Source organism: Magnolia sinica, chromosome 4, assembly GCF_029962835.1.
Source record: "Magnolia sinica isolate HGM2019 chromosome 4, MsV1, whole genome shotgun sequence".
Lineage (NCBI taxonomy): Eukaryota > Viridiplantae > Streptophyta > Magnoliopsida > Magnoliales > Magnoliaceae > Magnolia > Magnolia sinica.
In genome coordinates, this window is record NC_080576.1 from 55,202,154 (window position 1) to 55,224,066 (window position 21,913).

At 37.6% G+C, this 21,913-nt stretch overlaps 1 protein-coding gene across 2 annotated transcripts in view; it reads left to right on the forward strand.

Moving 5' to 3' along the window:
* LOC131243128 (DNA polymerase delta small subunit) overlaps positions 1 to 21,052 on the forward strand; it is a 50,925-nt gene extending 29,873 nt beyond the window's left edge. The window contains exons 6-14 of one of the 2 annotated variants that reach the window (XM_058242242.1): positions 8,757 to 8,872; positions 8,967 to 9,050; positions 9,677 to 9,745; positions 9,901 to 9,972; positions 10,064 to 10,155; positions 10,240 to 10,367; positions 19,215 to 19,316; positions 19,405 to 19,472; positions 20,755 to 21,052. In XM_058242242.1, coding sequence (XP_058098225.1) covers positions 8,757 to 8,872; positions 8,967 to 9,050; positions 9,677 to 9,745; positions 9,901 to 9,972; positions 10,064 to 10,155; positions 10,240 to 10,367; positions 19,215 to 19,316; positions 19,405 to 19,472; positions 20,755 to 20,820 — 797 coding nt within the window. In that variant the 3' untranslated portion in view covers positions 20,821 to 21,052. The remainder of the gene's footprint in view (positions 1 to 8,756; positions 8,873 to 8,966; positions 9,051 to 9,676; positions 9,746 to 9,900; positions 9,973 to 10,063; positions 10,156 to 10,239; positions 10,368 to 19,214; positions 19,317 to 19,404; positions 19,473 to 20,754) is intronic. The other variant, XM_058242243.1, reaches the window with a different exon arrangement.
* Positions 21,053 to 21,913: the final 861 nt, after the last annotated feature.

Below are 21,913 nucleotides of genomic sequence, written 5' to 3' on the forward strand. Positions count from 1 at the left end.
CATCATGATCATCCGACTCAGTCTCACTGCTACTACTGCTCGTACTCTTCCGTTGAACTTGAGTTGGACTTTGCATGAACTCTGCCCCTTTTTCTGGCTCCATCACAGCCGCACAACTCTTTTGCTGCGTTGTGTGTATTATTGGGTCATTAACTTCCAATTCTTCACTATCCTCTTCAATATGTTTTTCCCCTGCTTCCAACCATGGTAGAAGCGGGTCGTCCTCATCATAAATATTGTCCAAGTTTATTAGACAGTAGTCTGTGTGACCGGCGCCTGTAATGCTCCTATGAAGTCGCCGCATTCTTAGCCTCATATTGTAGTGCATGAAGACAAGTCTATCTAACGTCATAGTCTACAATCTATTCCTATTATTTGAATGAATACGTGCAAAACAACTCCAGTTCCTTTTGCAGGTAGAAAAAAATGTCTGGCTTAAAACTTTTATTGTAATTTTTTTGGAGAGCCTTCGTACTCTCTTCAAAAATCATCCACCATTCGGCCAGTTACAACCTAGATACTGCATGCTTTGTAAGAGTATTTCCAAAGCTACTATGGCGATTTCCAAATATATCTAATTCATTCAACGCCTTTATTTTTATATCTAAGTTAGGCTTTAATCTCTTTATCACATTCTTTAACCTGACACGAACTTCATTATCTGTAACCAGTGTTCGAAATATCGGTATTGCGCAATGTATCGCACCCTTGGGATATAGATACATATTGGTTATTGCATGGGATATATCGTTTGTATCTCATAATTTATCGCAATTATTGGGAAACATGGGGAAACATTGGGAAAATGATTGAATTTTTCAATGAAACTTCAGATATTGTTAAAAAAGATCTTAATACACACTTTTAAATCATAACATTAAAAAAAAACTGCACACAATAGGTTTCCTTTGTATAGGGTCCTAGGTTATGCATTGTCTGATTGAACTAAGGCAACTATATTCAAATATAATGCATAACATTTATAAATATATTAAGACATGTATATCCACATTGTCCATCTGTTTTTCCACCTTAATTTATGGCACCATCCCAAAAATGAAGCAGATCCAATTATCTAGTGGATCATGCCATAAGAAATAATAGGAAACAATATAGATTGAAGGCCCTACCATTAGAACTTTCTTAGGGCTCACCTTAATGTTTTTGTAGTGTTATTTACCATCCAATCTATTGATAAGTTCAGATAAGCCTGGATGAAAGGAAAAAAGAAATATACGATTGATCCAGAACTTTCGTGGCCCATTAATAGTCAATCACCACCTTTTCCTTTGGTATGGTCCACTTGATAATTGGATGTGCTTCTTTTTTTGGATAATACACTAAAATGATTTGGAAAAATGGATGAATGGCGTGGATACATAATACATACAATAAAGTGGGCCCGCGGTAAGGTTTGTACCGTCCCAGGTGAGTCCCGGTCTCACCTAAACATCTTTACTTTTATTTTTTTAGGTATTGGCTAAAAAATGAGGCAGATTGTGTGGGCTCACAGAGTGGATATAACACACATTATTGTGGAGCCCACAAAGTTCCCTTAATAAAATAAGGTTGAGATGTGCCGGTAATTCCATTGGTTTCAAACATAGGAGGTACCTAATATGGTGGGACCTTGACCATGGGGTCACCTCGACATAATATGATGTATTTACACCATTAATTCATTTTGACAAATCATTTTAGGGTATGGGCCAAAAAATGAAGTGAATCCAAATCTTAGGTGGACCACACCACACGAAAAAGTGATCATTGAATGGCCACCATTAAAAAAAATTTGGGGGCTACATAAGTTTTGGTTCAAGCTAATATTTATTTATTTCCCTTGAAGCCAAATGCTCAATGCGCACCAATTATCGTGAGAATTTTCATACACGATGTGAGTCCAAAATCTTAACGGTCCAAAATTCGAGGTATGTGACTTAAATAGAGGTGGCGTGTGGCATACGGATGTGGATTTGGCACTAGTAACTTTGTCTTAGTATGCTTACTCAAGTACTAAGCGTACTGAGTAAACTCTATGGGACCCACCTTGATTTATGTATTTTATCCACTCCCTCCATCCATTTTAATAGATAATTTTTGTTCTTTATCCTATAAATGAGGCACATCCAAAGTTTAAGTGGACTACACCACATGAAGCAGTATTAATTGAATGTTTACCATTGAAAAAATTCTTGGGGTGCAAAGAAGTTTTGGATCAAGTTGATACTTGTTTTTTCCCTTCATCCATGCAATTTTGATCTTATGAACATGTTGGATGACAAATAAATATCATTGTGGGCCCTAGTAAGGTTTCAATGGTGGAAATCATTATTCCCACTCTTTCATGTGGTATGGTACACTTGAGCTTTGGATATGCTTCAATTTTGGGCTCAATTCTAAAATGAGCTGGAAAAATGGATGGACGGCATGGATAAGACAAATACAACCACATATGGCCCAACAGAGATTACTCGGTACCATTGGTCGTACAATACACGCTACACCAGCCACTCTGCTTCAGTAAAAAAGGCACGCGAAAGCCTTTCGCACAAAGTTCATGCGCTGATCTGGTAGGTGGGTCCACGTTGATGTTTTTGAGTAATCCACCCCATCCATTCGTTTTCCAATATCATTTTAGGATATGCTTCAAAAAATGAGGTGGATCTAAAAATCAAGTGGGCCATATGAGAGGGAAAACTAGGGAAAGAGTATTCTACCGTTGAAACCTTCTTGGGCTCTACCATGATGTTTATATGGCATCCAACCCGTTTATAAGGTCATTCCCACGGGGATAAGTGAAAACAAAAAACCTTTACTACAGATACAAAACTTCTGTGGCCTTTAAAATGTATCAATGTTGGTGACCGAATCCCCACTGTTTCCTCTGTTGCGGCCCACTTGAGTTTTGGATAACCCTCATTTTCTGTCGCATGTACTAAAGTGATCTCGAAAAATGGATGGACGGAGTGGATTTCTCACAAACATCAAGGTGAACCTAATTTATCATCATAGCCGTGCCGGATGTTATAGCGTCTACGTCCATCGATATTGCAAGGGTCGAAGCCCATTTTATTTTTAGGAAGAAGCAGTAGCTGAGTAGGGAGAGGGTTTCGGGATATTGAAACCCTAAATCCCCACAAATCCTGCAAATCAGAGAAAATCGGCATTCAAATGCTCATCGGAAAGCTTGGGATTTCATTTTCGATGCTCGAGAAGGAATTTCACTCACCTACAAACGGAGGTAGGTGGTTCTAGTAGCAAAAAAATTGCTATAAAAGTGCGATATGTAGTATTATCGGTTGATATTTACTGATATGTCAATCGATACCAACAATTTCTTGATTTTTTTTTTTTTTAAAATCCTAAATATCTTTCGGATGGTTTCGTATCGCTAGAGAGCGATATCGATAATATCGGCTGTTAGTATCGATATTGCGAACATTGTCTGTAACAAATGATTGGGTATATCTGTACCTAGGATTTAGGTAGTAACCTGCCGCATGAAGATCGTGATGGAGTTATGTTGCCCATCTTTTATCGATCATCTTCCAATAAGACTCCCAGCTTGTACAATCATGTTGAATTGCCAACTTCGCCTTATCCATGGCATTGTAGAGGAAGCCTGTGGTAGGTGCTTTGTCAGTTTCAATAAGACGGAGTACCCTCGTTAGTGACTCCATCACCATTAGGATTCCTTGGACCTTCTTCCAATATTTGTTATCCCTTATGGTGTTCACAACATTAACCTGTGTCCTTGATATCTTCTTCTCATGTTTTGTGTTGGGTTAATCCTAGGAAGCGAACATCTCACTCAACTCTTCCCTATGTTGGTATAAACTCTCCAAAGCTATAAAGTTTGTCGCAAATCTAGTCGCCGCAAGCCTCAACAACTCTTGTCCCTTCATGAACTTCCTCATTGTTACGACTGCTTGATTATGGTTGTACATAAATGTTGTCACTTGTCTTGCCCTTTCGACCATTTCCCTAACAATCTTCTTCTTACCAATATCTTCCAATATAAGATCAAATGCAAAGGCATTACATGGTGACCAAAATATATAATCTTTTTATCATTGACTTTTGTCCTGCAGCCTTATATGTTGCTTCGTTATCTGTCACAATTTCACCACATCCTCCTCTCTAATCTCATCCACCACTTTATCCATTAGGGAAAAAATATAATTAGCATTTTTTTTTTTTTTTTTCGGCCAAGGCATCAATTGACTTATGGTACACCATTCCCAAGTGGCAGTACACCATGAAATTTATGCTGCGTCTGGTTGGGTCAGTCCAACCATCGCACATGATCCTGTATCCTCTGGCCTGCTATATGGGTTTAAAGGTTGCCACGTATGTTTTCACTTCCGCATACTCTACACTTATCTATTTCCTCATAATCTCCCTAGCCCTGGGAGCTTTAATTCCTTTGCTCGCTTCTGCTGTTGTATCAATTACCACCTGTAAATGCGGAAAATTGGCCGCGTTAAGAGGTATGCTGGTTTGTATAAATAAATTTGCTGCTGCCGTACCTAGTTTCTCAATGGAAGTTTTAATCCACATTTGTTATATCTTCTTTTGTTTAGTTGATTCTTTTCTAAACAGGATTGGATCAACAAAGGGTCTCCTAGGCTCATTTACTTCTTCCACATGTACAGGGGGTATCACGTGAAGATACCTCCCGTTGGCTACCAATCATACATCATAATCCACCCAACCTACCCCTACTGTCACTTGCAGATGCAGTCGCACTCCCAGCTGCACTCCCATTCCGCAACTTGACCCTTTCGATATGCCAAATATTGTTTGAGTCGTGTAATTCCACCAGTTATTAGTTTATCATAATAGTTGCACTTCATTTGGTGCCTAGTACTGCTCACTCTCTGACAATGTTGCCATCCAATATTCTCACTTCCTTGTTGGCTAGACCCAGACATCTTCTTAGGTAGATATAGCATATGTGAGAGTCTACTCGATTCTCTAAGTTTAAATACAGTTTTTATAGGAGAATGAATTAATTAAATCTTGAAACTTAGTGTAAATAGATTAATGAAATAAAGTTCGAATTTCTAAATCTAATGAATAAAGAAGAAATTACGTTTTAAACCCTACGAAGCTCCAAAACCTATCCAAAATTAGAAAATATAAACATGAAGTCACCAATCTGAAAAAAAATAAAATTAAAACCAAATATAAAATCTGTTGCATAATCTGTTAAATGCATATTGATATGTTCTACTATGATTAACATATCATATTCAACCATTAAAACGGAAAAGGATTGGAAAAAAAATGTTTTGTTTATATTTTTTTAAAATCAGCTGAAAATAGTCCCAAAAAAAAAGGAAATCAGTTGCATAATATGTTAAATGCGCATTGATATGTTCTACTGTGATTAACACCATATTCAACCATTAAAACAGAAAAAGATTGAAAAAAAAAAATGATATTTCTTAATTTTTAAAAATCAGCTGAAAATAGTCCAGAAAGAAAGAGAATATAAAATCAATTGCATAATATGTAAAATGCACGTTCCTATGTTCTAATTTGAATAACACATCATATTCAACCATAACGACATGGATAAAAAAAAGGGTACAAATACCTATTTTTGAAGATTTTTCGAAAAATAACCCATAGAGCTTTGATTCTACAAAATTCTTGAAATAACTTGTTTTGATCCTCAAATTCAAGCTAAAGTGGTCGGAATTTGTAGTAGAATAGTTTAGAAAAGAATTTGGAAGAGAAATGTGCCAAAATGAGAAAAATTATAACTTAAAAAGAAAAAAAAAAGCCGTTTTTTTTTTAATGTTTTGGGGGGTAACGACCGTTATGGGCTGTAACGGCCATTACAATTCTAAAATCCAGGAGGTCACCATTATGACCCTGTATCGCGTAACGGTATCGACCGTTACTATTATGTATCAGCTGTTACGACTGATACGTAACCGATTCCGCACACCTTGGTACGTGGATTACAGAGACCGAGCTTTAGAGACTAGACTCGGATCTCTTAAAGCATTGTTCAGAGTTTATCAGAGATGGAGGAGAGCTACTCCAGTTTCGTTATGGCTAGATGATCATTGCATGGTGCCTAGTTGGCCCAATTTAAGTTCCTAGACTCGTTGAAGACCCCACATGCATGATCGTACATTTTTGAAGACCCTACACTAGGAAGATGATCGTGCATCTTTGAAGACCCTACCTGTTGAATTTTGCACGTGGACCATTCATTGGATTGTGACCGTGGATCATCTTGATCGTGGATCCATTGGACATGATGGAGCCATTGGGATGGCGTAGTTCAGTTATTTTATTAATTTATTGTAGGTATTTTGGTTTATTTTATAATTTAGTTGAAATAAGGGTGTTTTCGACATTTTATATGCAATAAGGGTATTTTTATATTAAAAAAACACCCTAAAAAGACTGTTAAAGGGTTGGGTTGGGTGTGTGCAGCCCTAGGGGGAGATGGAAAATAAAATTTTCTTCTTTGTTGCTTTGAGCAAATGAAAAGCCTCCTGTGGCTGGAGTTTGGTGTGAAGCCATGGAGTGATTCCAACTATCTTCTCTCTCTTTTTTTCTTCTCTTCCCTCTCTCTATTTTCTTTCCTTTTCTTTTGTATCCTCCCAAATCATATCCCCACCATCCCCAAAACCCTCTAGACATAAACCCTTCCCTCCCCACCCTACTGTCCGTATGACAACCATACGGCCAGCCCCATTTCCCATTCTTTCCTTCTTTTTGGTCCTTGATCCTTCCCCTTTATAACCCCATAACCTTAGAACTTAGAATTTCAAATTATAATCTCCCAATTTCCGTAAACCTTAAAATCTTCAAACCTTAATTCTGTCAACCCCTAAGAAAGAATATGTGAATCCTCAAATTTAGATCGAATCCTATGCTAGATGGAAGTTCTACCTTCCATTGGGCTGTTTTGGATCGTTAATCTTACGATCCATCTACAGGATTGTGATTTGGCATTGAATTTGAGCATAGTTGACTACTTGATTTCTTTAGATTTGTGATAGATTGGCAATATTTTGTATTTTGATTTACTTTAATAATACGTTTATTAATTCATTCGCATAATTATAGTTTAGGCTATCCATCCTGCATCATTCATACGCACATGTACACACACCTATGGGCACCACCAATGTTTTAAATATCGTTATTGCGTAATGTATCGCACCCTTGGGATATGGATACATACCGGTTATCGCATCGGATATATCAGTTGTATCGCGTAATGTATCACTGTTGTTGGGAAACATGGAAACATTGAGAAATTGATAAAATTTTTCAATGAAACTTTAGGGATTGTTGAGAAAGACATCAATACACATTTAGAAATCAAAACATTATAAAAAAAGTGCACATAATAGGGGTTTCCTTTATATGGGGTCCTAATATATGTGCTTTCCAACTGAACTGATGCAAGTATATTCGAAGTCTATTCATATAATTTATAAACAAGAAGACATGTATGGCAACACAAGCAATACATTCAAAAGAAAAAAGAAGAATCACTATATCAGGTTACATACAAGTTTAATTTTGTGTTTGGATACAAACATTGCAAATGATTTGCGAGAAATTGAGAAAATTTGATTTTTCTCAATTTTCTGCAAACTTGACCCATCTCCCCTAAATCTCGAAATCGAAGTTCCAATCCATGATTTTTCATGGAAAATGTGAAGAATCATTCATTTGTAACCATTTGACACTTGTTTAACGTGATTTACAACAAAAACATGTATCAAAAATTGAAAATTCTTACTGGATCAAATAGGTGGGATATATCGTCACTACTCGTGCATTTCATATCGCACAAGTGGGATACAAGATATATCGGTTGATATCGTCAATATTTAAAACACTGGACACCACTATGGTTGATACACCCATTTGTCGCAGGCTTTGAGCTGAATGCTTCAGCTACTGATAACAATGTTTTGAACTTTGTTTAGTTTCTATCATGTGCCACAATAATGACATGCTCTTTTCTGGATTTTCTTTGGATTTGAATGTTGTATCTCATGTTAGTATCGCTGATTTTTGGATCAGCCACAGTTTTTAGCTGCTGTCTGCTTGAAGAGGTTCTGTAATTCTTATGATTCGGCCTTTTTTTATCGATATGGAATGATCTTATGCGACTAACTTGCACCATATTATGGTGCAAATAAGTCATATTGGATATGGGGATACTTCAGAATATTAATCTAGACTGTCCATCCAGTTCAGCCCTTTCTCATGGGTCCTATGTGAAAATTGCATTGATCAGATGATCCTAAGAATCCAATCAGTGGTGCCTTTTGTTATAGCATACATTCATCAGATAAAAAAGATACGTGAGAGACAAGTAATCAAGTGTGGGGTTCACCAGATGCATTGCCTGGTTTGATGGCTGACTCTTTTATGCAGTAACTGATCTGGACCTCCATCTTGCAAGCCATTAATGAGAAGATCAACTCATCCAATTAGTGTTATTTTTGGCTCACAGCACATGGAGAGAGTGTTGGACTCGATGAATGGTCCATATCTATGATTGGACCACCCATGAGTCCAATATAAACTCATTTGCAAACCATAATATGGTGCAAACTAGTCATGTAAGCCCTAGTTGAGAAACATTGCTCTTCTGCCTTGCTATCCCTTGATTTCAAACATTGCTCCTGGTACTGGCTTTCCGTGCAGTTCTGCTCCACTTCTTCATGGATGACTATTCTCTGAAACTATCTTTATTTACATTGCAGAAGACGACAAGTATGTGGTTTTTGTGTCAGGACTCGGTGTTGGGAACAGCAAGTCTAACCCTCTGCAATTCCAGCTTCTTGTAGACCATATTACAGGACATTTGGGTGATGAGAAGGTGTTCTATTTTGTAGCCTTTTTAATTGTATGGATGGTTTCTCTTCAAACCTGCATCTTTAATGTGGGTTACAACTGACGTATCAATTGAGCAGGAGCAAGCTATTGCATCACAAATAGTTCGTGTCATTATTGCTGGAAACTCTGTTGAAATTCCAGTTGGATTTCTGACTGGCCAGGTAACATGGTCATATATTTTGTCATGGAATGTCACAAGTTAGCTTTATTTCTTGAGATGGATCTTGATCTTGCCTTGTATGGTGCAAATTCATGATATTTGTATGATTCTTTCTGTGGGTACTTACACCATAGATCAAAAACCTGAAAACTCAACTTGATGCTCAGCTGGGTTCAGTTGACTAAAAAAATCGACCTGATTTGACTTGATATTTAATTATTGTAAATAAAAAATATTAGAAATGTAAGTAGACATTTCAAATAGGTATAAGTAATCTGGAATGTAACTCATGCCAACGACAACACAGATACCTCACTGGTTAAAAAGGGTGTTCCTTCCTTTGGTTGACGTTTGGTGTGTGAATCCCACTCCCACCATCTTTATTTTTAATTGCTCATGAGATTTGAGTCACGCTGAGTCGTGTTGAGTCGACTGGAGTCATTGAGTTGACTCGACGAGTCTCTTTGAGTCTAGGCCGAGTCAGGCCCGGTTCTGAGATTCCCAGTGACTCGGCTCGGAATCTCACTGACTTGATCTGACTCGGACGAGTTTCGAGTCGAGTCAGAGAGTTTAGAACTATGATTTATACTTGTTGATGGAAATGAGTGTTTTTCTGAATCCTTGCAGAGCCTGGCTTCGAAGGATCAGTCCAAACTGTTTGAACCAATCAAAGAGCTTGATATTTCATTAATACAGGTTGGCTGTCTGGAGCTTTACTACTTTGTCATGTATTTGATCCTCATATAGCTTCCCTCTTATTTATCTCAGAGAGTTCTATAAAGTAGATTCAATGTTTCCAATCATTTATTGTCTTGACTGTTGTATCTGGAAAATTTGCCTCTTGTCTGCAGCTTGCAGCAGCTATGCCTGTGGATATCATGCCAGGGCCTTGTGACCCAGCTAACTTCTCCTTACCTCAACAGGTCTGTTCTCCATACTTGGGCACTTCAATAAATAAGAAGATCATACAACCACTTTATGTTTTTATGTTCTCATGTTCTTCTCTTCTTTCAGCCTTTGCATAAATGCCTTTTCCCTGGAACATCTGTTTATAACACTTTCATGTCATGTACAAACCCCCATTCGTTTGAGCTTGATGATGTTCGGTAAGTTTGGAGTCTTGTCAATGAGGTTCTTATAAAGAAGCAATTGAAGGCTTACTACTGTGATGGGCATGTGGCTTTTTCCAGATTTCTTGGAACATCTGGTCAAAACATTGATGATCTTGAGAAATATTCCGATGCAAAAGACAAACTTGATTTTATGGAGAGGACTTTAAGGTGGAGGCATCTGGCACCAACAGCACCCAACACCCTTGGTAAAGCTCAACTGCCACTAGAATTTCCTCTCTATTTCTTGTTTTCTCAATTTACATATCACTTATGTGCTTGACCATTGATTAAGTTAGTTGGTGCACATTGGAATTAGTGGATGAATCTACTACGCTACTTGCTCGGATCTCAAGTCCTACTCACGCTTGTGCAACGGCTCATCATCTGGTGGGCCACAGTGTGTGTACCGCTGCCCAGAGGTCATGCCAATGTGGTCATCGTGTAGACCACGTGTGTATGTCAAATGCAGACTGTTTATCAATTCCTATTAACTGTCCATTTCCTAAATACACTTTGGCCCACTTGGTGACTAGACCAGTCTATTTTTGCGCCATGGCACATACATGGCAGGGTCCACATGATGAATGGTGAGGATCTCATACAGACATGCCCTATTGGTGCGGGGATTTCTCATATCCGATATTGCAAGTGGGATACTTATGGAAAACTAAATAATAGTTTAAAAAAGATTTGAGGGGGCATTTAGGCTGGGGGAGGCCAGCCAAATGCCATAAGATATTCAGCTCAAGGCTGCATGTTATCTCCTTCCAATATATTGCGAGGCGGGAATATCTATATGTTCTGCCAACCGGTGTTTGAAGTATTGGTATCGCTACAAGTTCCGCTGGCCAGGGATATGGAAACAATATCGATATTGTTGATAATATCGCTAATAACTGGAAATGCGGGGAAACATGGGAAAAACGGTGGAATTTTCAGCGAAACTTCAGGAGATGTTAAAATGGACATATTTGCATATTTAGAAATAAAAAAATTGCAAAAAGAATGCAAACATAACAAGTTTCCATTTAATGGGGCCTTAAAAACATGTGCTGTTTTAAGAAATTAGTCCAACCATCCCATATGATCTATTTAACCATCTAACCTGCCATCCAAACATCCATCAATATTGCAAAATATCAACAACATATGATATTTCACCCAGAAATCATCAACAATTAGAAAGGAAACGAAAGATTGTGGTCTCAATATCACGCATGTTGTGATATCGATAATATCGAGATATTATCAATATTATTAATGACGAATTGAATACTACATACAACCATGTGCCCATGAAAGAAAAAATTTACTATTGAAATATCCTTAATATACTTATGATACAAGCATTACCTAGAATTTACATAGTCGAAAATATTGGCGATACATTGGCGATATTAATGCATTGGCAATACAAGCGACACCTAGAATTTACGTAGTTAAAAATATTGGCAATTACATTAGCGATATTGATATGTTGGCGAGACTAAGCGATACATTACTAATACCTGGAATTTCTGATACTACTAGTGTTATCAGTATCACTACCAGTGTTATCGGTATCACTAAGGTGGAGATGAAGATAATATCGGAGATTATTCGAATACTGCTGCCAACAACCCAAGGAAAAATAGTCAAGCTGCCAATTTTCCTACAGCAGGTTTGTGTAAAACCTTAAACTGAAGAAATGAGAAGAAAATAGAAGGGAAAGAGGAGAAAAGGAGAGAGAAGAGGAAGAAGGGCTGCTCAGTATGTTCACACGCCCAATCATCTCTCTTTTATCATATTAGGGCTTTTATTATTAAAGAAAAAAATTACAAAACTATCCCTTTTTACTTAAATATTGCATAAACTAAGTCCAGGGACCTAAAATCTACCCCAACAATATTTTAGCCCAATTATCTGAAGAGACCACATATGAGCCCAAGCCAGTTTACTCGAGTGATCACAACGGTCCATTTAACAACTCCCCCTCAAGATGGAGCATAGATAACCTTAAACTGAAGAAATGAGAAGAAAATAGGAGGGAAAGAAGAGAGAAGGAGAGAGAAGAGGGAGAAGGGCTGCTCAGTATGTTCACACGCCCAATCATCTCTCTTTTATCATATTAGGGCTTTTATTATTAAAGAAAAAATTACAAAACTATCCCTCCTTACTTAAATATTGCATAAACTAAGTCCAGGGATCTAAAATCTACCCCAACAATATTTTAGCCCAATTATCTGAAGAGACGACATATGAGCCCAAGCCAGTTTACTCGAGTGATCACAACGGTCCATTTAACAACTCCCCCTCAAGATGGAGCATAGATATCGTACATGTCTAACTTCGAAATAAGCTCTTCAAATGGAGACTTCCCAAGAGCTTTGATGACTAAATTTGCAATCTAATCATGAGAAACCTTATCACGAATGAAGTAGTAGTCGAATTCTCTGTGTTTTGGTTTGATTTTTTCATGGAATGGTGGATTGTTGACTATATGCATAGCAGCTTAATTATCATAATATAAAAGATTGGAACTTGGACTGCAAATCCTAACTCTTTGAAAAGTGATTTCAACCAAAAGAGTTCACAAGTGTATGTGCCATAGATCTATATTTTGCTTCAGCACTAGACCTAGCAACAATATTCTACTCGTTTTTCCAGATAACTTCATTACCACTAAGAAATGTACAATAACCTGTAGTCAACCTTTTATCAAATCTTGACATTGCATAATCTGCATCAGAGTACCCTACCATTTTATTATGGCTATGAGACCTATATATGATGCATTTCTCAAGTGCACACTTCAAGTATCTAAGAATCTTCACAATTACAACTAAATGTGGGGCTGTAGGATTTTGCATAAATTGGCTAACCACACTTACAGAGAATACTAGGGTCTGTCAGGTCTAGTAATGTTTAAGTTACTAGGGTCTAGTAACTTACAGAGAATTCTTGACCTTGCAATATCAGGTCTAGTAATGGTTAAATAAATGAGTTTGCTGACGAGTCTACTATACATAATAGGGTCTGTCAATAACTCTCCTTATTCTGTATTAAGTATAAGATGGGGATCCATAGGTGTATCTATAGGTTTGACACCCAATATATCCATCCTTTTTAACAAATCACAAACATATTTCCCTAAATTTATCCAAACTTTAGACCTCACCAATTCTATACAAAAAATAGTAAAGTCAAGGTCTTTAATCTGGAGCTAAGAGTGAAGATACAACTTTAGTTTTTCAGTATCCACCAAGTCATCACCTATAATTACAATGCCATCCACATATATAACAAGCATAATATGACCCAATGTAGTATGACAAGAAAAATCCGAGTAATTTACTTATGTTCAAACTATATGCTATTACCACATTACTGAATTTCTCAAACCAGGCTCAAGGTAGCTGTTTCAGCCCATAGATAATATGTTTAATTTGCATACCTTAGAGGACGTGGCAACATACCCACGAGGTTGCTTCATATACACCTCTTCTTGCAAATTCCCATGCAGAAAAGCGTTCTTTTTGTCAAGCTGAAAGAGAGGCTAATCACGATTGACAACTATATAACAACTTGAATTGAATTAAGTTTGTTGGTGCATTATGACCACACGTGTGTGCCACCCTAGCCATGTGTGGTCCCACGGCCACTCATGTGGTCCTCATATGTTTGGATTTATGTTGGGCCTTTCTCATATGTTTGGGCTAAAGTCTTTAGGCCCGTAAGTTATTGGTTTATTTTCTCTTTTAGTCAGAGGGATATAATTGTAATTTTCTTGTATTAAATGATTTCCCTAATTATAATAAAAGAGATGTGGGGCATGGGAAGCATTCTAAGCTCTCTCCTCCTCCTTCTCCTTCTCCTTTTCTTCTCACTTCTTTTCTTTTCTTTTCTTCTTCCCTTCTCTATAATTTTCTGAATGGTATTAGAGAGTAAGTGATCCGATACCTTGTTTCTCTCTCTCTCTCTCTCTCTCTCTCTCTCTCTCTATCTCTATATATATATATGTAATTATATATATATATATATATATATATATCATTTTCTCTTTCTTTATATTTTTCTCTCTTCGTTGTGGGGAAACCCTAACATGCTTGGGGCTGACTTAACCTAATCCTTCTCCCTCGTTGTACCACCGCTTTGTGGGTGGTGTAATCATGTTCAATAAAGGAGTACAAGTCCCACTTGTTTGTTCTACCTGTGTGATGGGTCAAAGTGGGCCATCTCTCATCTATAGTTGGATCCATGGTTAGATTTGGGGGATAAAATCATATTTGAAGACAAATTATGTGTGAAGGTTTTCGATGGTACAGATTGGAAAAAGTATACGCGTGAAAGCCATAAAGCAAGTAATGATCTAGTTGGATATATACATTTTTCTACTTGTGTGACTTTCAATTTAGTTGGAAGTTTTCCTTATTGTGTATTCAAAGTTCTTTCCTTTGTCAAGATGGATACCACGAATGAATAAAAGAATATCATTATTTTCTCCATTTGAGTCAATGTCTTTGGAAATCACATCTACTAAATTGAATGGAACAAAAAATCTACAATGTGCTACATCTATAAAGGTTTTCTTGACAGGAAAAAGAAAAGTGAAATATCTGATTTCGCCCAAACCCAATGAGACCACGACAAACTATGATGATTGGGTGGTAGAAGATGCCCAAATTAGGGCACTGTTGTGGAACAGTATGGAGCCACATATCAATGCAAATGTCATCTTCTTTAGGATTGTCAAAGAAGTTCGGGATAATTTTAAAAGAGATGTATTCAAGTGAGAAAAACCGAACTCATGTTTATGAGCTTTTACAAAATATATTTTCATTCTAGTAGGGAGATAAGAGCGGGAGAGTACTATTCTGCCCCCATGAGGAATGTAGGAAGAATTGAATGTGTATCAACCGATGTCAACAAACATTGAGACTATATGAAGGCAGATGGAGGAATTCTATGTCGCCAAATTCTTCTCTTGCCTTCAACCTGAATTCGAACACGTGAGAGCTCAGATTCTTAGAGGAAGTGAAGATCCCATTGGTCAGAGGCATTGGCCAGAGTTCAGTGTATACTTAGTATGTCCACACAAAGTTCCTCATCATTTGATTGGTCTGCATTTATCTCTGCATCTGGTAGAGGTGATGGGGGGAGCTGAGGCATTTGTGGTTGCGGTGGTCGGCTTGGAGGTAGAGACTTGGGGAGAGGTCGGTTTGGAGAAAAGACTACTTGGGGCACAGTCGTGGCACAGATTCTGGTGTTGGTCGTGGTAATCGACATTACACACACCGTGGCCTTAACAATCATGCAATTGAAAGTTACCATGTCCGAGGAAGAGTGCCAAACTTTCGAGAGATCACTCCGCCCATGCCTTTTTCTCTACGGTTAGTTTTGTGGCTTTTACCCAGTCATGTACAACTTATTATACTTCTTCTAAGAGTGTCCCTTGGATTATTGATTTTGGTGCTTCCGATCATATGACCCGTGAGTGTAGTATGCTGTCTCAGTTAGTCCAATCCTCATCCATCTCTTATATGACACTAATTGATGGTACATCAACTCTTGTATCTAGGGTGGGCACTGTTTGTCCTACTCCAGATTTCTCAATATCTTCAATTTTGTACATGCCAATGTTTTCTTTAAGTTTATTATCGGTCAGTAAACTAACTAAAGCCCTAAATTGTTTTGTCAAATTCTGTCATTCTTATTGTGAGTTTCAAGACCTAAAGACATGGATGATGATTGGCGGAGGGCCTGAATTAAATGGATTCTATTACCTTGATCGTAGAATAACATGAATTAGAGCCACACTGTAGACCAATGTCTCTCCTCATCAATGGCATTCTAAACCTGGCCACCCATCTTTAAATAGTTTTGAGTCTTGTCCTGCCTTTGTCGTATGTGTTTAGGGGGTGTTTGTTTTTTCAATTACGTATGTAAATACGAGTAAATAATCAATAGTTACTTTTGAAGGGTGTTTGTTTAACAGGGAGATACCTCAATAATTTCGCCTAGAAAACAACGCCATGTAGCATGAAATCCAACACAACTTCGGTACCATCAAATTCGTGGGTCCCATAGTGATGTATATATGTGATCTATACTGTCCATCCATTTTGCCATCTCATTATAGGGCATGAGCCCAAAAATGAGGCAGATTGGAAGCTCAAGTGGACCACACCACAAGAAACAAGTGGGTTAATGATGTCCACCATTCAAAATTGAAACCTTCATAGCGCCCACAGGAACGTGTATCTATTATCCCCAACCCATTTAGAAGATCACACTAGCATGTAGGTATACACAAATATCAACTTGATCCAAAACTTCTGAGGCCCCCTAGAAGTTTTTAACGTTAGGTGTTCAATTCCCACCATTTCCTATGGTGTGGTCCACTTGAGCTTAGATCTGCCTTGTTTTTGGGCTCATGCCCTAAATGAGCTTGCAGAACAGATGGACGAATTGGATAAGATACAAATATCATGGTGGGCCCCAGGATTTTTATACGTGGAAATTATACAAATTGAATGCACTGGAATAGAAAGCCTTCAAACAAGCTCATTGTCAATGTCAACCTCGAGAACGATGCCGTAATTATATGGGTAAATGATCATTATCTATTTACCAGTAATTATATGTGTAAATGAAAAAACAAACACTCCCTTAGGCTAGAGTGTGAAGCTTACGAGTTAAGCAAGCATCATTGAGCATCTTTCCTTTCACATGGTGATAAAGTAAGTAGTGAACTCTTTTACTTGATACATTAAGATGTTTGGGGTCCAATTCATGTTTTCAATTTATCGGATTTTAAATATTTTGTTATCTTTGTGGATGATTGTTGTAGAATGACATGTTTATATTTGATGAAAGACCGTTCTGATGTATTTACGTGTTTTGAAGGATTCCATTTTTATTTTTATATTGAAGTGTGTATCTTAAGATCTAATAATGCTAAGGAATATACATCGAACTATTTTCATTCCTATCCTTTATCCTATGGCATCATTCATCAAACATCATGTGCACACACACTACATCAGATTGGAGTTTTAGGGTGTAAAAATCGTCATTTACTTGAGGTTGCTAAGGCATTGTTGTTAAATCCAAAGGTTCCAAAAGCGTTTTGGGGTGATGCAATTTTGGTTGCATGTTATCTCATAACTAGATGCCTTCATCAATCTTAGGTGGTAATTTTATTTATTTTTGTCATATATCCTGATCATCAACCGTTTTTAGTTCCTCCTCAAGTTTTTGGGTGTATATATGCTTTGTACATCAGTTTGACCATGTTTCTGATAAATTTAAACCCAAGTCTATAAAGTGTGTGTTTTTGGGATACTCTTATATTCAGCGGGGTTACAAGTGTTATAATCTCGTCACTCGTAGATCGTGTGCGTCAATTAATGCCACATTTTGGAAATGCCCAAAGACCAGATCTCCTATATAAAGAAATTGAGTTCCAACAGTCATAAAACGGGTAGGAACTGCTAGTCTTCGGTCGCACCGAATTTAGATTCGGTTACACTGAATTAGACAGGACGGGCCACTAGACAGACTTGGGCACTTTCAGTCGCACTGAAGATGGTCTTTAGTCGCATTGAAAGTGGTCTTCGGTGAGACCGAATGTGACAATCAGTTGCAGCCGAATTACCCAAAATTCTGCCCCAGCCCGCTGTCCTATTTTAGCCGTTTTTGGTGGGCCTGAAGGTGGGTTTGGTGGGCCTGAAGGTTGCTGAAATTGTGCAGTTTTTCCAGCAACACGGGACCTCTAAAGCTAATGTAAGGATGATCTATTTAGGCTCCTAAGGCTTAAGGGATGATCAATAAAAGATTTACCTATCAAGTTTAAATCATCTAAAGGTTTATGTTGTTTTAGGTCGAGGGTTAGGGTCACCAAAGCACCACATTTACCTGTTATTTGTTGCTTGATGCTCCACCTTCACTTGTGTCTTCGGTCTTCAGCTTCCACGGGCTTAATTGACTACATGACACAATGGACTTGCGTGATTGACAAATAAGGTGCATAAATCAGTGCACTAATACTTCATACGATTCATACACCTGAGAAATATTATGTTCTGAGGAGTACATCTGTTAAATTGTATCCCACACATCTTTTGGCAGTAATCAAAGACTTAATTTGAGCATCATCATGCATCCATTGCTTATATTGAGGATCGGATTCCTCAGGTTTGGTCTCCGTGAGGAAGCAGGACTGATGCATTAAGTTTTGCTCATTTAGTCTAGAGTGAAGTAGTTTTGCTCATTTAGTTTTACAAATGTAAATGCTGCATTAAACGAGGAATTGGGACTCTCACCCAATGATGAAGAACCAACAATGACACATTTTGGGCACCATAACCCACTTTTAATGAATTTGATTCAACTAGTATTGAAAAATATTGATTTATAATCAGATCCACACTCAATTACATCCAGATTAGATCATGGATAACAAAAATTTACTAAAAAGCTGCCTTTTACTGCAAAGTAATTGAGGGATAACAATTGCAACATCACCTTGATATAAAAAATTCACAAACTTTCATCTTCTAAGTTCGAGTTTTGCACTTTGCAAAAGACTGCACTCTCCTTGAAATGATTGCAGAAAACGTCATGTTTTCTGTGAAAAATGAAGAAGGATCCTCTCTTTTAGGGTTTGAAAAGCACTTTAGGGTTTTTGGAAATTCCCCAAAATCTGATTGATAGGTTAGGGTTTTTGAGAGAAGATTTAGATTTTGAACCACCTACCTTAAAATTGAAGAGGAGGCGAAAGCAATGACAATGAGAGAAAATGACAGAGAGGAGGGAGAAGGGCTGCTCAAAATGTTCACACGCCCACTCACCTCTCTTATTATATTAGGGTTTTCATTATCAAAGAGAATTACAAAACTGCTCAACTTTACTCAAATACTACATAAATTAAGCCCATGGGCCTAAATTCTACCCCAACACATATTTTAGCCCAATGATATAAGAGACCACACATGAGGCCAAGCCAGTCCACCTGAGTGATCATAACTCCAATTGAACAGTTCTAATATAACTTTCTTATGCTGCATCTGCAGGGTGTTATCCGTTCTCGGAGAAGGATCCTTTCCTTATTGAAAGCTGTCCCCATGTTTACTTTATTGGCAATCAGAAAAAATATGAAACACGCTTGTTACAGGGTAATTTTTTGTATTAAACTTCAGAGGGCTTCATAAAGATCTGTTGATTTGTTTGTGGGAAGTGAATACTGGTTTTCCTTTGGTGCAGGATCAGAGAGGCAGTTGGTGAGACTCATCTGCATTCCTAGATTTTGTGAGACTGGAGTTGCTGTTGTGGTATGTAATCTTCCTCACACAAACCACTTTATTTTAAGGAAACTAACCAAGAAATTAAGAGGACTACTGTTTTATAAACAAGATGTATTATCACGTGGATGCTGTCTTTGATCGTTGGAAGATGGACATGGGGAGCTGTTGTGCACAAACAGATGTTTACTCTCCCACCCTATTTTAAAGATGGTTTGACCAATAACATGTGCAAGTACTTCCTCAGGTGGCATTGGTATAGGATAATATGAATTGATCCACAAAATGCCACTTCTGAAGTTCTGGGTTTGGATGGAAATAAGATAAAAGGTGGGGAGGTAAAAGGGAGCCATTAGTAAATTCATTGAGTTCTTTAGTCTAAGGAGAAGAAGAAACTGTTGTTTCCACAAAAGATGATTGTGTCTGTCAGTTTAATGGAAACCAAGTCTATGATATTTGAAAGATATAAAGTAGGAGGTTGAAATAAAAGAGGAGAATACTAGCAGAAAACATCAGAGGGAGAAGAGGAAGAAAAGGTTTTGAGAAGGTGCCATAGAAAATTTCTTCTGTGAAGGAGAAGGGGAATTAAGAAAGAAAAGAGACGCCTACTGCAAAAATACACGTGTTCATATAGATATAGAAATTAGTGACAGACTTGATTCATCATCATCATAGGGTTGTCCCAGCAATTTGGGGTCAGCTTTCTCATGATTGTAGTCAAAAGTTTGACTACCAACTGCCCACCTGACGTCAACCCTCTTTATCCTGCCTGGGAACCAGCTAGCTCACCTATTGCAAAAAGACACATGCCTACTGCAAAAGGACGGAGTTTCATATTAGATTTAGAAATTTGTGAAAAACTTGATTCATCATCATCATAGCCTTTTCCCAGCTATTTAGGGTCGGCTTTCTCATGATTGTAGCAAAGTTTGACTATCAACTGCCTACCTATTTAGGGCAGTGTTCCAACAACAGCGGTACATTACGTGATGCAGCTGATATATCCCATGTGATAACCGATACATTTCCGTATCCCAAGGGTGCAATGTGTAATGCGATACTGATATTTCGAACACTGCCCCCAAGTATACAACATTTGAGCAAGATCATTCTCATTTTATTTTTACGTGATTTCCATTCAAAATGGATAGAGTTGAATTATTAACAGCCAACTACTCTTTCACTTTGAGACTAGTTTGCTAAAGTGATCATTACCCTCGACAATTCATTCATGCAAGTTTGTAACTTCTCTTTGCATACCTTTTGTATTCTAATAGTTCTATTTACCATTTTACCCCTTTGGTTTATGCAGCTGAACATAAGGAATCTTGAATGCCACACTCTCAGTTTCTCAACAGACTTGGACTTGCAATGGTAAGGTATGAAATATTAATTAGTATCTAATGATGTAGACAAGCTAATTAGCCTACCATGATCCACCCCCACCCCCTTCTCTGGTTGGTTTGCTGGATTATACCGAGGAATGAGCAAAGAATCTGCAAGAGGAAGGTTTAGCATCCTAATGTTTTTGTACTAATGTCAATACAATATAATGTATACTTCAAAACTGTATCAAGGGATTGTACTATACCTCCGTTGCCATTCTTGAACCCTCCTGTTTTCAGATTCCTATGGGCAAGGCAATCTTCTACACTAGTCTTCCCTGAAGACTCAAAACTGATTCCTGTTTCTTAGTGAGCATCCCATAGCTTCCAAAGTTATCTTTTGAGTGGATGATTAGCTGCTCTGTCAGCCTCTCATCAGGTATGGGACACTTTCCTTCTCAAGCTTGCAAATATTTCCAATATTATTCAAACATGATTCTGATTTCCACAAAGATTATGAGCGTTAAGATGATGGACTGCAAATAGGATTTGGTCCAAACAAGATTGAAGCCCAACTGGAAATTGATCTATAGGACCACATGTAGATAAAAACATAAAAGTCATGCTTTCTTGGGTAATTTCCTTAACTAAATTGGGATTAAAGAATAAAAGGAAAAAGAAAATTGAGACTTTTTCTTTGGTGTTTGTTTCGTTTTTCCTAATCACTTGGAAAAACCTGATTCGATTTTCAAATTTACAGCCCTTGTGACGTCCAAGACCATTGCTTATGTACAAAAGCCTTCATTCATTAAATAATAATAATAACAACAACAATATTGCTAGAAATGGGCAATAATAATATTGCTAGAAAGGGGCCCCATGGATCTTCTCTTTGTAAAGGCTACACTTATCCATTGCCTCGATGGATGGTCGTATCCTTTCTTAGTGTTTTTAATAAGGCTACACTTATCCATTGCCTTGATGGATGGTCGTATCCTTTCTTAGTTTTTTTAATAAATTCTGGCCATGATTCATTAAAAGAGCAAGAAAAAAAAATGGGGGTACTGTTTGGGTTCATAATTATAATCCAGCATCAGAAGAGAGCGGCTACACAGCATTATAGCCCAGCATTAAAAGATAAATGGT